Raw genomic sequence first — 14,654 nt, 5'->3', positions numbered from 1 at the left:
AGAAATTCATACATGTCATTAATATGTTATAAGGATCGGTCAATTCCATTGTGTTCTTTTGTCAATCTTGATCGGAGCTTGCCGAGTAAGTCTATAAGCCTGCATGTGCCTGGCAACTGTTACCTAGTGACAGTTTCAGCTGCAGTAGCCATTGGCTGTGCTGTTGATTGGGGCAGGAGGACCGAGTCACCTTTCTGATGGTGAGTTCTTCTGCATCAGCTCAGGATGAGGAGGAGGAGCAGGGCTTCGGCTCAGGTGGAGGCAGTGATACTGAGAGACTGTGAAGAATACACCGACAGCATCTTGGTAACTGCATCACAGTAAATCGGACTTCTGAATCAAGCAGCCCAGCCTAGCAGCTGATAAGAGTGAATGTAGGTGAGAAGCATTGTTTTATTCCTGTAACAAGAACTATTTTGTGATAAGTGAAACTAGGAATGTGCAAGGAGGAATATCCTGTGGCTATTATTATAAAAGAAGAAGGACTTCCCTGAATGACTTGGTGGTGCACAAGAAAATAACTTTAAGAAGAATGCTTTCTGTTAAGCTCCTGCGTTGTTCCTGAAGGAAATGTTTCTATTTCTAATGCATGTTCTTTCTTCAAAAGGTATGACAGCAAAGACTGACCAGAGACTCTCTTAAATGCCTGTACTTTAAAAAAGACTTTTGACAAATGTTAACCTCATATCAGAATGACCTTGGAAGCATTTTGGATGGATTCTATCCTGCCAGTATTTCAATGTTTCAAACTCTAGGATTTAAACTCATCTTGATGCTTTAGAAGTATTTTAAAACAAGAACATCTTATAACCTATCTAATGGCCCCTGTATTAATTGAGCACTTGCTCAAAATAGAGTACAGAACTAGAAGAAGCATTTTCTTAACATATGGCTGCTATATAACTGCAAATATAACAAACAAGGTAATTTTCCACTTTGAAAAGGTTTAGTTGAAGTAATGATTTAATGTGTTAATCATTTAATGAAAACAGAAAAGATACAGCAATATAGATTAGAAAGCCTACTAGAAATACCTAAGTAATAAATAATGGCAGCATTTCGAGTCAGAAGCTCAGAGCATATAGGAAAGTTTCTGTTGTCTAAATTTCATATATATTTACATATATTTGTGAGATATAGGTGTGGTTGCAAAGGTGAGAAATAACTTTGAGCTGTATATTTTATGATCATGCTCCATTATAAGGAAGATGGTGTATCAGATAATAAAGGTTGTTTTCAGTTATTGATGCTGAAATTAATAGCAGAAATGATTTTATTTTCCTTTTGAAGAGGAAGGAGTATAAATTACAATGCTGGTGGTAGCACCAGTAACTGTAATGGACTAAAACTCTTTTCATCTGAATGCTTAAAAAATGCATGCAGAATTAAAACTTCAGAAGTTTTTCATATTTTGTCAGTGTTGACCCATTGTGTATTATCTTCTCTACTGGAAGTATGCTTTTTTTCTCTTATGAGAGTTACAGGGCAATCTGGAGTCCATTACCGCTGTTCTGCTCCTTTGTGCCCCAGTAGAGATGAGTCTTTTAGAATTAATCTTGTTGGAGAAGGGGATTCTTAGCTTTTGAGAGAAAAGAGAAATGGATCATAAAGTTGACCCACCAGCATCAAACCCTGAACTGAGCCAAAGACACACTTTGCCACAATGAACTTTTTCTTAGCTTTCCAACCAAATCTGAGATCTTAATTATTTAAATTCTAAAATATGAATCCATTTCTCCTGACAGATGAAACAGGAAGCCTGAGCCTATTTAAGGTTTTTTTCTCACTCTTTCGAGTTGATCCCTAAGAAACTACCTTCCTGAGGAGAACAAACGGCCCACAAGAGCTTTTCTTCCTTTGGCAATTGCTTTTTTTTCTTTTACTGATTTAATTTTTCATAGTGCAAGCTATTATTAAAAAGTCCGTTTTCTCTAGAAGTGCCTTGTGTCTGCAAAAAGTTGTTTGAAAGCACCGGAGGAAGCTAATTGGTGACCTTTTTTTCACCTCCTTTCTAGCTTATCCCCTTTCCTCCCCCCTCCCAAAGCTGAGGTGTGTTACTGCTGCACTGAGGCTGATGAAGAGACTTGAGTACTCCCTGGGATGCTCAGCTGTGACAGAAGTGCTGCCACTGTCTACTGAGGATGATTCTGAGACACTCATGGGCAGAGTTTAGCAGATGCTAGGCAGGGCACCTGCTTGCTGTAGCCAAAGCTGCAGGTTCTTTTAATTCCAAGCCATGAATGAATCCAGGTGGACTGAATGGAGGATCCTGAACATGAGCAGTGGTGGCATTTTGAATGTGTCCGAACGTCACTCTTGCCCACTTGGATTTGGCCACTACAGTGCGGTGGATGTCTGCATCTTCGAGACAGTTGTTATTGTCTTGCTGACATTTCTAATCATTGCTGGGAATTTAACGGTCATCTTTGTCTTTCACTGTGCTCCACTCTTGCACCATTATACGACCAGCTATTTCATTCAGACAATGGCATATGCTGATCTTTTCGTTGGAGTTAGCTGCTTGGTTCCTACTCTCTCACTTCTCCACTACTCCACAGGTATCCACGAGTCACTGACTTGCCAAGTTTTTGGATATATCATCTCAGTTCTAAAAAGTGTTTCTATGGCATGTCTTGCTTGCATAAGTGTGGATCGCTATCTTGCAATTACCAAGCCTCTTTCCTACAATCAACTGGTCACCCCTTGTCGCCTGAGAATTTGCATTGTTTTAATCTGGATCTACTCTTGCCTAATTTTCTTGCCTTCCTTTTTTGGCTGGGGGAAACCCGGTTACCACGGTGACATTTTTGAATGGTGTGCCACCTCTTGGCTCACCAGTGCCTATTTTACTGGCTTTATTGTTTGTTTACTTTATGCTCCTGCTGCCTTTGTTGTCTGCTTCACTTACTTCCACATTTTCACAATTTGCCGGCAGCACACCAAAGAGATAAATGACCGGAGGGCCCGATTCCCTAGCCACGAAGTCGCTGCCTCTGGAGAGACTGGGCATAGCCCTGACCGTCGCTACGCCATGGTTTTGTTTCGGATAACCAGTGTGTTTTACATGCTCTGGCTCCCGTATATCATATACTTCCTTCTAGAAAGCTCCCGGGTCTTGGACAATCCAACACTGTCCTTCCTAACAACCTGGCTTGCTATAAGTAATAGTTTTTGTAACTGTGTAATATACAGCCTCTCCAACAGTGTTTTCCGGCTAGGCCTCCGAAGACTGTCCGAGACAATGTGCATGTCTTGTATGTGTGTGAAGGATCATGAAGCACGAGACCCCCAACCTAGGAAACGGGCTAATTCCTGCTCTATTTGAAGAAAACTACACAGTAAATCAAATGTAATCTGACAGTAATTTGGGATTGTATTCTTGCTTCATCTGGAAATTTGCCACTAGAGAAATATTTACTTGAATAGTTGACTATGAGAGGAAGGGACTAAAGGGTTTTTTTTCATGGAAAAAAAAAAACACCTGAAGAAAAGGATGGATAGAGGGTAATCTCGTGAGATAATTGTAGTGTATGAGTATGAATGTGCAGTAATAGGCAAAATCAAGCGCTGAGGACGGAAAAGTACCTCAGATCTTCCACAGGGCATGAACAAAGCCCCTGGCGTCTGTCTCTCTCTCTGACTGGACTCTCTCTTCTGTCTCTGTCTCTCTCACTCTCTTTGTGTTTGTGGAAATTACTTACATACATTGCCCTTTACAGAAAAATACTACATATTATATATGTGGTAAAGTATAATTTTTTGCATCAAAGTGTACTTGTTTAAATTCACTTATCTACAATCCTTAAACGGTCTCTCCATGGAGGATGCATAGTAAGCATTGTATTTTATTACCTGCCACACAACCATTTGCTTGTGTTTTTATAATATCTGTAGCACAAAATTTCTGCTATGAACAAAAAGAAACAGTATTTTTGTTTCTTCTGGGTAAAATTATGCTCCCTCTTCCTTCCTAACAGCCTATTTTTTTTTTCCATTTTTCCTGATCTGCATCCTTTGGTACCTTAATCCAGAAGTGTCTTAGCTAATGAAAGAATCTACTATATAAAAGTCATAATGTTGAATGATTTATTCCTTCCAAAAAAGCATTCTATAGGTTGTTTGAGATATTGTGTTAGGTATTTTTAATGGCTTTGGGAAACATTTTTGTTTGTTTTATTTTGAATTAGTTCATGTGCCCAAAGTAGTGTCTTTTGTTTTTTTTGGGGGGGGGCGGGGGGGGGGGCTATAGTAGTTAAGCTTTGTTTTTCTTTAAGATAATTCACAAATAATTCTAATGCAGATGCAGAGTACTCACTCAGAAGTGAGGTATTTCTCTTAAAGCTACTTGTGTCCTTTTTTTTTTTTAAAGAGTAAAATGTTAACCTTTTTGTGTTAGACTTACAAAGCTTATTGTTGTCTGCTAATTATTTGTGTGATAATGCATTTGCACATACTATATTTTTTACAACAAAGAAAATGTAAATTACATTATGTGATCTGTGCCTAATGTCTTTTTAGCACACTATATAGATCAGTGTTGCTTAAGTCATCAACATTGGACAAAAATATACAAAAACTTCTTTTAAGAGAAAAATACTTTTGTGTAGTTGTTATTTAGATATTTCTATTAGACCAAGCTGCATTCTTAGTGATGCTGAGAATAAAATATACTTAATTATCAAATACAGGTAAGAACTGTCAGTATTTTCTTTTGTAATGATCTGTTTTCATATTCAGAGATTAAATTAACTTATTTTTTAGTGTGCTACATGGAATTGTGTAGTAAATTGTCAGGGGTTTAGATGTAGCAAAACGGCATTTGGGAAATTAGTAGTGAAGCAGGTGTAAGTGCTAAAACATCTAAATCTCACTTTTTTTACCGTAAGTTTCCTGCCTGACAGATATTTTAAAATTTATATCAAACTACTGAGTATTTTTCTTCTCAGCATTTTTTATTTCTTTATTTTATGAAATGCATTTAGTGAAATGTGCCTATGACTCTTCAAATTGGAAGCCAACCATGTTTGCACACTGGTGGTTTGACTTCAGAGGTCTTTTAGTAAAAGAAATGTCATCATTTTATTGAGGTTGTTCTGAACCCATGTATATTTTTAAACATGTAAGGAAGGTTTAAAATAAAGAATAAAATGGTATTCTACATATTCAAAATCAGACTTTGCTTCAGTTTAATAAAACATTTAGAATAAGAGTTTACTGTTGGGGAATCAAAATTTGTTTCACATTTTTGTGGTTTGGGTTGTTTCCATTAGTTCTCATCCTGTTTGCCATTGACATCTTAGATAAGTTGAAATGTGCCTTTTGAGTTCAGACCTGTTTAAGGAAAACAAACTTCAAGGAAACATAATGCTGCTGACTTTTCAGGTGGCGTAAATAGAACTTTCAACATTATATGTATTATTTGGGAATCAGATTTTGATCCTTTAGTTTAGTGTGTAAGTATAATTAGAAAAGACTCCATAGATCCTCTGTACAGAAAACCTGAGGCTGTGTTTATTGCATTTTCCTCTTCTGGCTTTTCCTCATGGTAGTTAATAACAATAATTATATGCCAGGCACTGTGTGAAGTTTTACATATATGAAAACATTTAGTCCTCACTACAACCCGTGGAGATAGGTACTGTTTTTATCCCCATCCTAAAGATGGGGAAACCAAAGAAAAATGATTTATCCAAGGTCAGTCACTCAATTAATAAGTGGTAGAGGTTCATTCACACTCAATTAACCATTATGCCATTCTGCCTTTTCCCCCCAAAGCCTCCAGACCTTTGTACCTCTGTCTATACATTTTCCCTACAGAACTTGTTTGAGTTTTCTTTTTTTCTCACTTAAATGTTTTGCTTCAGGTCTTTCCTTGTGATATCTTTTTCCTTGATCTTAAAAATCTCTTTTATTAAAGTAGCAATCTGGTAAGCCCACACTTACCAGTTTAGTCTTCAGTCAAACTGAAACCCTGGGGCATGACATTCCCTTGACATTACTTTTGTTCATTTTTGTTAAGTTTTCATTGAATATCTTTTTCAAGTCTCTATAAATTTCTTATTGAAAAAAATGTTTTTTGAAGGAAAAGAGTAGAGAAGGAAATCTCTGTTTTAGGCTGAAAGTAGAGCCTCTAGAAGGCAAGTTCTCGGTTTAAATTCTTCATTTATTTTAATGTTTCATGTGCAACTCTAGGGCAAGCCACTTAACTTGATTTTGACATATTTTAATATGTGTTTATATAATAATACTTATTTTGAAATTATTCTGTCTTTTAGATGAATATGTTTTAAGAATAGAAAGCATAACCATTATTCTTATTGTATTCTATGGTAATTATCCAATTTGGTTATAAATGACAACCAAACAATAATGATGTAGTCTATTACTAGAGGTTCTGTTATCTGTGGCGTTGTTTCTAAAGTTATATAGTGTTGGAAGGCTTTATAACCTACTAGTTTGTGAAACCTGCACTGAAACCCTGACCTTCATAAGCTGTTTAGCCCTAGGAAAAGTATTGAATGTTCCATGTCTCCAGTTTTCTCATGAGGAAGATCCAGAGACTTGTACCTTCCTAGTAGGCTGGATTTGAGGACTAAATGAGATAAAGTAATCTCTGTGTTCAGCATGGCTCCTGACACATAGAAGGTATTTGGAATGTGGTAGCTCCTGTTTTATCATCTTTGTGGATGCCAGATTTATTGCCATCACAACTTAAAAATCACTAATTGCAATGTAAGAAAATTGTATTTTATAACAATTAGAGTTTTCTAAAACAGCGTTTTTTCCCAAATCTGTCTAAACTCAGATTTTGGCCTAAAGTCAGATATTTTTAAATGTAGAAAACTTCCATAATCTCTAAAGCTCATTTTCCAGGAATAGTTATTCATGAAGACATCATTTGAGATTAAAGACATCCAGCAAGCAGATGATGGGATGAGACAGGAATGATTCTGAGATTAACCTACCTCCTTACTTTATTGTATTAAATATGCTTAAATATTTTTCTTTCATCAGGTTGGCAATAGAAGGAAAGCATTGTTCAGGAATATCTTGCCATTTGTCTTCACATTTTAGTTTTCCTCATTTACTAAAATGGCATTTAAGGTATTTTGTCATGTACATGTTACCTCGAAGAAACAAAGGTTAATAATAGGTTTGCTCTACATGTATCTTCTATAATGAAGATTAGAAATGATGTTGCTGCCTTAAATTAAATGACTTTCCTCTGTCTCTCCCTGCCCTGGAAGCCAATCATTAAATGTGAAAAAGTTATAAATATGCAATAAACAGAGATTAAGATGTGGGGAATTTGCTTGTATAACATGCTGAGCGTAGCATCATTTGTGTCCAAATAGGACCATTACAATGCACAGGAGATTATGTTACTGAGTTGATGCTCTATTCTGATGTATAGGTTCCAAAAGTTGCTCTTTTCCCTGAGTAAAACTTTAAGATTAGAAGGATATGTAGAAAGTTGCATAATCATCAACCAAATATATAGATACTGAGGAAAACAAAGTGACTTGAAAAGAAAAAAGTATAAATCCCCTTTTCCTATATATGAAAGTTTTATCCAGGGCTAGTTTTGCTCTATAATTTAAAATATTTTAACTTTATTTAATAGTGTAAATGATTGTCTTTTAAAATATTAAAAGTGATGTGATTAGCTTTTTCTTCTTTATTAATATTCTGTTTAAAAGTTTTTTACAGTGAGCGTTTACTTATAATGGGAAAATTGTTTTGTTAAAAAGAATGCTGTTTAAAAAATATTTTGATGTTTCACAAAAGTTCTGTTGATTCTACAAGTAACATTATCCAATTTTGTCTCAATACTATATTCTTTTGAAGACAGTTTATGTAGTTTCTGACTTGTGTAATATTTGTTATTTCATGTAAAATTTTTAGAGAAGTTTGATGCCCTTCTGCTTATGATATTAGATGTCCTTGACGTAATTTTGCTTCAGCACAATCAGTTTGAAGTGTTACTTGCTGAATCTGAAAGGGATCTCAATCAACATTTTTTTAATGCACCGTTGATGGCACCTTTTAGCATTTTTCATATCTTTAAATAACAGAAGGATGACCTTGCATTAGGGAAATAGGGTTCCGCTGGTATGTTAACTGCATTTCACAGATAGGCAAGATTCTGCTTTTAGTCCCCCATCCCCAAAGATCATATCTATAACTTTTTAATGGTAACTTTTATTCTATTTTTATATATGATGCCCTATGAAGGTGAAGAAAATCAGAGTAATAAATTCAGCAGGAGTCTGTTATGTCTGATAGCAGAAAGGCATATGTGATATCAGTATCTTCACTATTGTGAACGGGACCACCAGATTAGTTTCGGAGATTGTAAATTTTTAAAATATGTTGGTGATAAATATCAAGAAATATAGTGCCTAATGGTAGAATTTATTGAATGGAAATATTTGCTTAAATTCTAAAACTTCCCCAAATTGCTCCTTTATGCAAGAGAAATCACATTTATCTTTGACTTTAGAAATTTGACTCCAATTTTACTGTTTTCTACTTAATTTTATGTTTTCTACTTAAGCAAGTATAAATGATGATGCTGGTTAAAAGTGCCCAGATATACTTTATAAGTTCAAAGTGGTGGCATTATTGTAGGTGGAAGGCCCACGCACAACAAATCAAGTACAAAGTTATATAGCCTGTTCTTTAAAATTCAAAATGTATCTTTGAATGCAGTGCAAGAGATGACCAGTGCATTTGTCTGAGGTTATGCCTGACACAAGCAAGTGTTCGTGTATGTACTCTGTGTAAAATACAGTTTTAAAACATTTACTTATGTTTCTAATAGAGTTTGAACTTTAAAATAGGTATTAGATTGTACATTTTATAATAATAAATAGCCTTTTCACAGTTATTCCATTTATTCTTCCAGGAGTTTTATAATTAAAAATAGTAAATTAGTAAAATTGATACTATAAATGATAGATTTTGCTAAGGTTAAAATATAATTTGTGAAGAAGCAGGTTAAAAAAATCCTGAAAATCCTTGTTTTAATATTTTAACAAGTTAAATTATATTCAGATTTTTCTTAAATTTATTATTTTGGCAAGGAAAAGATGGTTCAAAATTCTGTCTTTAGAATTGCTTTAAGTTACCAATTTCAAAATAAAGCATAGTGTGTTATTTGCAAGAAAACAACTTCTGTATAATGTATATCTAGGTTTTTATGAAATGTTCTTGCCATAAGTTAGATTTTAAAATGTAATAAAAATTACAAATAAATATGCATTTAACTTTTTGCTGTCTTCAAACAGAATTTGAGGAAAAACTTGACACCCCTAAAGATTAGATTTATCACACTTCTGCTTCTATTGCCCCAACACAGTTTTTTTAACACTTATTACATGTCCAAGGTCTTAAAACTTTACTAGATTTTTAGGTGTATTTACTTGGAGATAAACCTGGAAAAGTACATTTTAAAGATTCATATTTAGAGTGTTTTATTATTAAATGGGTCTTGTAATGGCTTCTGTTATTTCAATCATCAGCTTCACTTACAGCCCTACTTTCTGTTTCTAAATGTGATTTAACACTTATCATTGAACAAACTTAAAATTTATTAGAGGACTATACCTTGATTGACTTTTATGGATTTTGAAGTCTAGGATATCCTGTGGTAGCATTTATTTGTGGGACAGGATAAAGGTGTGTGCATGTGGGTATGTGTGTATTTGTTATAATGATTTTACCAATGTTACAAACTGAGAAAAAAATCCCTGCATGCTCAATTTGCAGTCATTGTAGAGTGTTTAATTACTTTGCCATAGTTAAAGGTACACATTTTTTTCTTTAATAGAAAACTTATTAGGATTTGAAGTAACATTCTTTGGTGAGATTACCCATGATGTCTTAGTTTTGGAATGTTAATATGAGATATATATATATTCAAATGATTCCATGTGCAATGAGGAAAATGGAGACAAGTATCTGCCTCTCCTATCAAGTGTAAGAAATTATTAGAAAACGCTGCACATTAAAATTTGAAAAAGCTTAAAATGCTTTTGAACATGTAAAATGCCCTCAGCATTATGAACTAGATGTATTCTAAAAGCTTCTGTGAGTACGCCCTATCTCATTTCACATATAGAAATCTGAGATAAGATTTTTAAGTGACCCTTACAAGATCACGTAACCAGATAGAGATACTACTGACCATATGTCTTGTGCAGCAATAGTTTTGCCTGTGATAAAGTCCTTGAATAATGTATTTATGGATGGCTGGTGGTTGAGTGACCTGACCCTTCTTCCTTGAGTAGCAAATGAAGACTTAGTTGATACAGGAAAACTCCATATAAAATGTTATCTTTTAATTTTTAAAGTGGGAAAGATTACCTTAAGATTGACTATATGTTGAAGGTGGGATTTTGAGGTCATGGAAATTTTTAGTAAGATGTATTCTCAGCACTGCGAATTGTGTTGATATTTCTTAAAGCAATTTCTTATCCATAGAGGGTAATGAAAATTTATCTCTCCTTTTAAAAACATAACAGTTTGAAAACATCTGCTGAATTTATTGAGAGCTATATAGACTGAATTCAGCTGTATTAGTTATGTATTTTAAAACTATAAGCTTGATGAAGAATTGTCAAAAACACACTACTATATTCATATAACTGCTTTTGAAAAGTAAACATGTCATAGCTGTGCACTCTGTGTTCTGAATGTTCTTTGTAATGGATTTGTGTTGTTGTTGAAGTCATAATAGGATAGGTTTTTCTGAAGCATTATGATGGAAAAGGTTTTGACATTTCTGGGTACAGTGCTTTATAAAATCCTATATATGTTTGTGTATAGTCTAAAAAGTAGTACTCAGGGAATCAGAGAGAACAGTGTGAATTAGTGATGTTTTACCTAAAACCCTATTAATATATAATTCAGTTTTCTTTCACTGAAATGTTTATAGAAAAATTAAAGGAACTCAAATTAGGCTAACACAGGATTGTCTTATAAATGTCCTTAGATGAAACCTTTCCTTAGTTTTGCAAGTACATGCATCAGTTGAATATATCTTCATTCTGCTGAGTTATTTGAAGTTTGTTGCCTTAAACATTTAAGATTTTTGTGAGAATTTATGACTAGTTAATTTACGGTAGTCATTAAAAGGGTTTGCAAGATGAGTCATTGCAAAATTCAAATTATTGCAGTCTGAATTAACCAGATACGTTTGCATTCCATATCAACAAATTAGGACAATAAATATTTATTGATTGTGTTTTATGTGACATGAACTGTGGTTCTACAGATACTCCTGGACGCTTTTAAGTCCAAAGAATAATTTATTGAATTGTGGGAAGCAAGCAAGGGGGCAGATTATCTAATTTCTAGGATTTGAGGGAGAGATTTTAGGAACAGTGCAACAGACTGAAGAATTAGAGGGATTGATTTATTTTAAAAGATGAATTGACGTAAATATTTAGCCATGTGTTTAGATGCTTTAGTCTCAGAGCATACCTTGGGATACTTGAGAAGTTATTAAAATGAAAGGAAAGGAAATGTTCAGTGTTTAACATAGTATAGTTGAGAGAAATACACAATAACTTTGGGATGCAGTATATTAAAAATAAAATATTCTTTTATATGGGTTAAATCTAATTGGAGTAAAATCGTTAGGTATAAGCGTTGAGATTAGGACAAGAATATTAACGTGGGTAGAAGTAGCTTCAGGGACTGTACATGGGGACGACACATTCTACCAACTCAGGTATCATCCTAGACCACTACTACTAGTTTTTCCCTAATATTTGTCATCTGATTATCAATGAATCTTACTTTATGAAGGCTTTTTTAGTGACAGGCAGGTTTTGTTTTGTCTGCTACTAAGCTAATCATATGATGTATACCTGATATTTTTTGATTAATAGAATCATTTATGCATTTGTTCCTTAAGGATTTATCAGGTTTTTCCTGTGTAAAAACTATACAGGGACTATACTAAATTCTATTCAAGATAGTAAGATTTATAAGTAAAACAGATTTTCAGTTCTCTAAGAGCATATAGACTAATAGGGGATAGATGGACCACATATAGGTAACTATAGTATAAGATAGGAGTTGACAAAGTCTACTGCTTACTATTGTAAGTAAACTTTTATAGAAACATAGTTGCACCCATTCATTTATAAATCAAACTCTGGCTGACTTCATATTTCATACTGCAGTGGCAGAGTTAAGTAGTTGTGACAGAGATTTTGTGTCCTACAAAACCTAAAATATTTACTATTTGGCCCTTTCAGAAAAACATTTACTGACCCCTGATATGACATTATATATACCTTGTACATGGTACTCACAGTAATAGAACATTGTGCTTTTATCATTGCTAAGGATCTCATAAGGAGGAGTGATTGTTAATTTCAACCTGATTCACCCAAGTATCAGGAAAATTTCCAGCATATGGGTAAAACCATAGGTATTGAGTCTTCCTCTATGATTCCAGTTGTTTGTCAACTGATTACCTCACTCTAAATGAAACAAAGAACTATTCTTTCTAATTAATTAATTCTTACCTTTTACAGTTAATCTACGTACTTATTATATTTACACATTTTCCTATTTGGCTAAAATTCTTTGCATATGAAACTTACTTCCTAGTCTCTTTATTCAATTGCTAATGTATATAATCATACATTATTTTACCTTTAAATAGGGAGTCAGTAATACTTAATATTGAATGTAGTTTTCAAACATCAAAAGCATTTGTTAAACTTTCCTTTAATAAGTGATAACCTTATAGTCTGAAAAAATTGATTCACTTATAAATAAAATAAGTAGGCCTCTTTTGTAGTGCTCTAATAGGCAGTGAAACAGAAGATCTAGCTATGTAAGAGCCACACTTGTATGCAACTCTAAAATGTATATGATTTAAGAGAGTTTATAGGGATTCCCTGGCAATCCAGTGGTCAGGACTTGGTGCTTTCACTGCCCTGGCGGGGGTTCAATCCCTGGTTGGGGAACTAAGATCCCACAAGTGCCGTGCGGCCAAAATATTTAAAAAAAATTAAAAAGAGAGTATAATTCTGCATTTATAAATAACATTATTAGTAGGTTCTTGGTAATATATGTTAGAAAATTAATGGATATAGTTGCACTCATGGCTAAGAGTGCCTACATCAAAAAGAATTTTAGGGGTTTCCCTGGTGGCGCAGTAGTTGCGAGTCTGCCTGCCGATGCAGGGGACTCAGGTTCGTGCCCTGGTCCGGGAGGGTCCCACATGCCGTGGAGCGGCTAGGCCCATGAGCCATGGCCGCTGAGCCTGTGCTCCGCAACGGGAGAGGCCACAACAGTGAGAGCCCCGCGCACCACAAAAAAAAAAAAAAAAAAAAAAGAATTTTATGGTTTTTGACATTGTCATATGTCAAAAGGTGTTTTAAACTAACCTGTCAGAGTGTTTTGGTTTTCCTCAAGTTTAGTCAAATGGGTGAGAAAATGAATAAATGATCTTGGAACTTTTATTGAAGACACACTTCATTTGGTTCATTAGAATAAAAGCAAACAGTTATATATGCTTTCCATGCACTAGGTAATTTTCCATATCAGAGGTAGGGGAGCCATCATTTGAACCCATATAGTCTGGCTGAACACCATAATAATTTATTTATTGTATATTTTTCTCTAAATGAATGAAAGGAAAATTTCATGTAAAGCTGGGTGTTAAAAAATAGTAAATTGTCAGGTTTCCATTAGTTGATTTTAAATGAAAGATCCCGAAGGATTATTAGGATTATTATTGCCTTTTTTGGAACAGTCAGTGGACTGGAAGACTTTAAAGGAAGACCTCAAGGATTTCTTATAGAGATAATTTGAGGGTTAAGATATTGTCTCTGCTGCTTTATGTGTCCATCAACTTGCCCTTCCATAATTAGCACCTTTTAATTTCACACAACTCTATAAAAGGACAAGTTATAGCTAACTGCTGAAAACTTATCTCAAAATCCTGCCTTTTCTAATTCTCATCCCTTCTACATAGCTAATTTCCATTTTGTCATCCTCAATCAAGATTCATTTTAGTTGTTTTTATTTTTGATTTTTAAAGAAATATTACTCCTTAAGGAAATACAGGGAATATTTAAAAGGATAAAAAAAGAGACTAAATCACCCATAATTCCATTACCTATATATACTTAGAGAAAGCAACTCATTTTTTTTTTTCCCCTTCCATTTTTCCACCGTGGACCAGGACTACTTCTATGTAAAGGATTTTTTAATGTAGTTATTTATATCTTAAGGACTTTTCTATTTTACTGAATACTTTTTATGAACATCTTTATAAATAAAACTTTGTCCCTATTTAGTATTATTTTCTTAAAATTTTTAAGAAAGAGAAATACTGAGTCAAACTTATGAAAATATTTTAAGATTATTTATGCATGTTGCCAAATTACTTTCCAAAAGAAGTGAGATGGTTTATCTTCATACCAGTAACTATCAACAACCTACATTGCTTCACCACAAACTTGCCAGCAGCAATTCTAATTAACAAGTAAATTAAGGGAACTGATTTTCACTTTTCCCCTCTGAGCCCCTACAGAGGTTGCTTTGTTTCATATGGTTTTTGTGGTATTTATTTTTCTTCCTTGCACTAAAAAAACCAACCAAACAAACAAACCTAAAACTGAGAT

General features: G+C 34.1%; 2 protein-coding genes across 6 annotated transcripts in view; both read left to right on the top strand.

Annotated features, from left to right (window-relative positions):
• Positions 1–14,654, top strand: part of RABGAP1L (RAB GTPase activating protein 1 like) — a 742,996-nt gene that overhangs the window by 255,656 nt on the left and 472,686 nt on the right. The window lies entirely within an intron of this gene.
• GPR52 (G protein-coupled receptor 52) lies at positions 95–5,165 on the top strand. 3 transcript variants are annotated; one of them, XM_067024975.1, is made up of 2 exons: positions 95–378; positions 2,016–5,165. In XM_067024975.1, the coding sequence occupies exon 2, from the start codon at positions 2,237–2,239 to the stop codon at positions 3,323–3,325; it is 1,089 nt and encodes a 362-aa protein (XP_066881076.1). In that variant the 5' UTR covers positions 95–378; positions 2,016–2,236; the 3' UTR covers positions 3,326–5,165. The 3 variants fall into 3 exon arrangements, with proteins under 3 accessions (XP_066881076.1, XP_058902298.1, XP_066881016.1); XM_059046315.2 differs by having other exon boundaries at positions 95–923; XM_067024915.1 differs by having other exon boundaries at positions 95–607; positions 2,016–5,159.

This window comes from Kogia breviceps, chromosome 1 (assembly GCF_026419965.1).
Source record: "Kogia breviceps isolate mKogBre1 chromosome 1, mKogBre1 haplotype 1, whole genome shotgun sequence".
Lineage (NCBI taxonomy): Eukaryota > Metazoa > Chordata > Mammalia > Artiodactyla > Physeteridae > Kogia > Kogia breviceps.
Note: the sequence above shows the minus strand (reverse complement) of the source record. Positions and strands in the feature narration are given on the sequence as shown.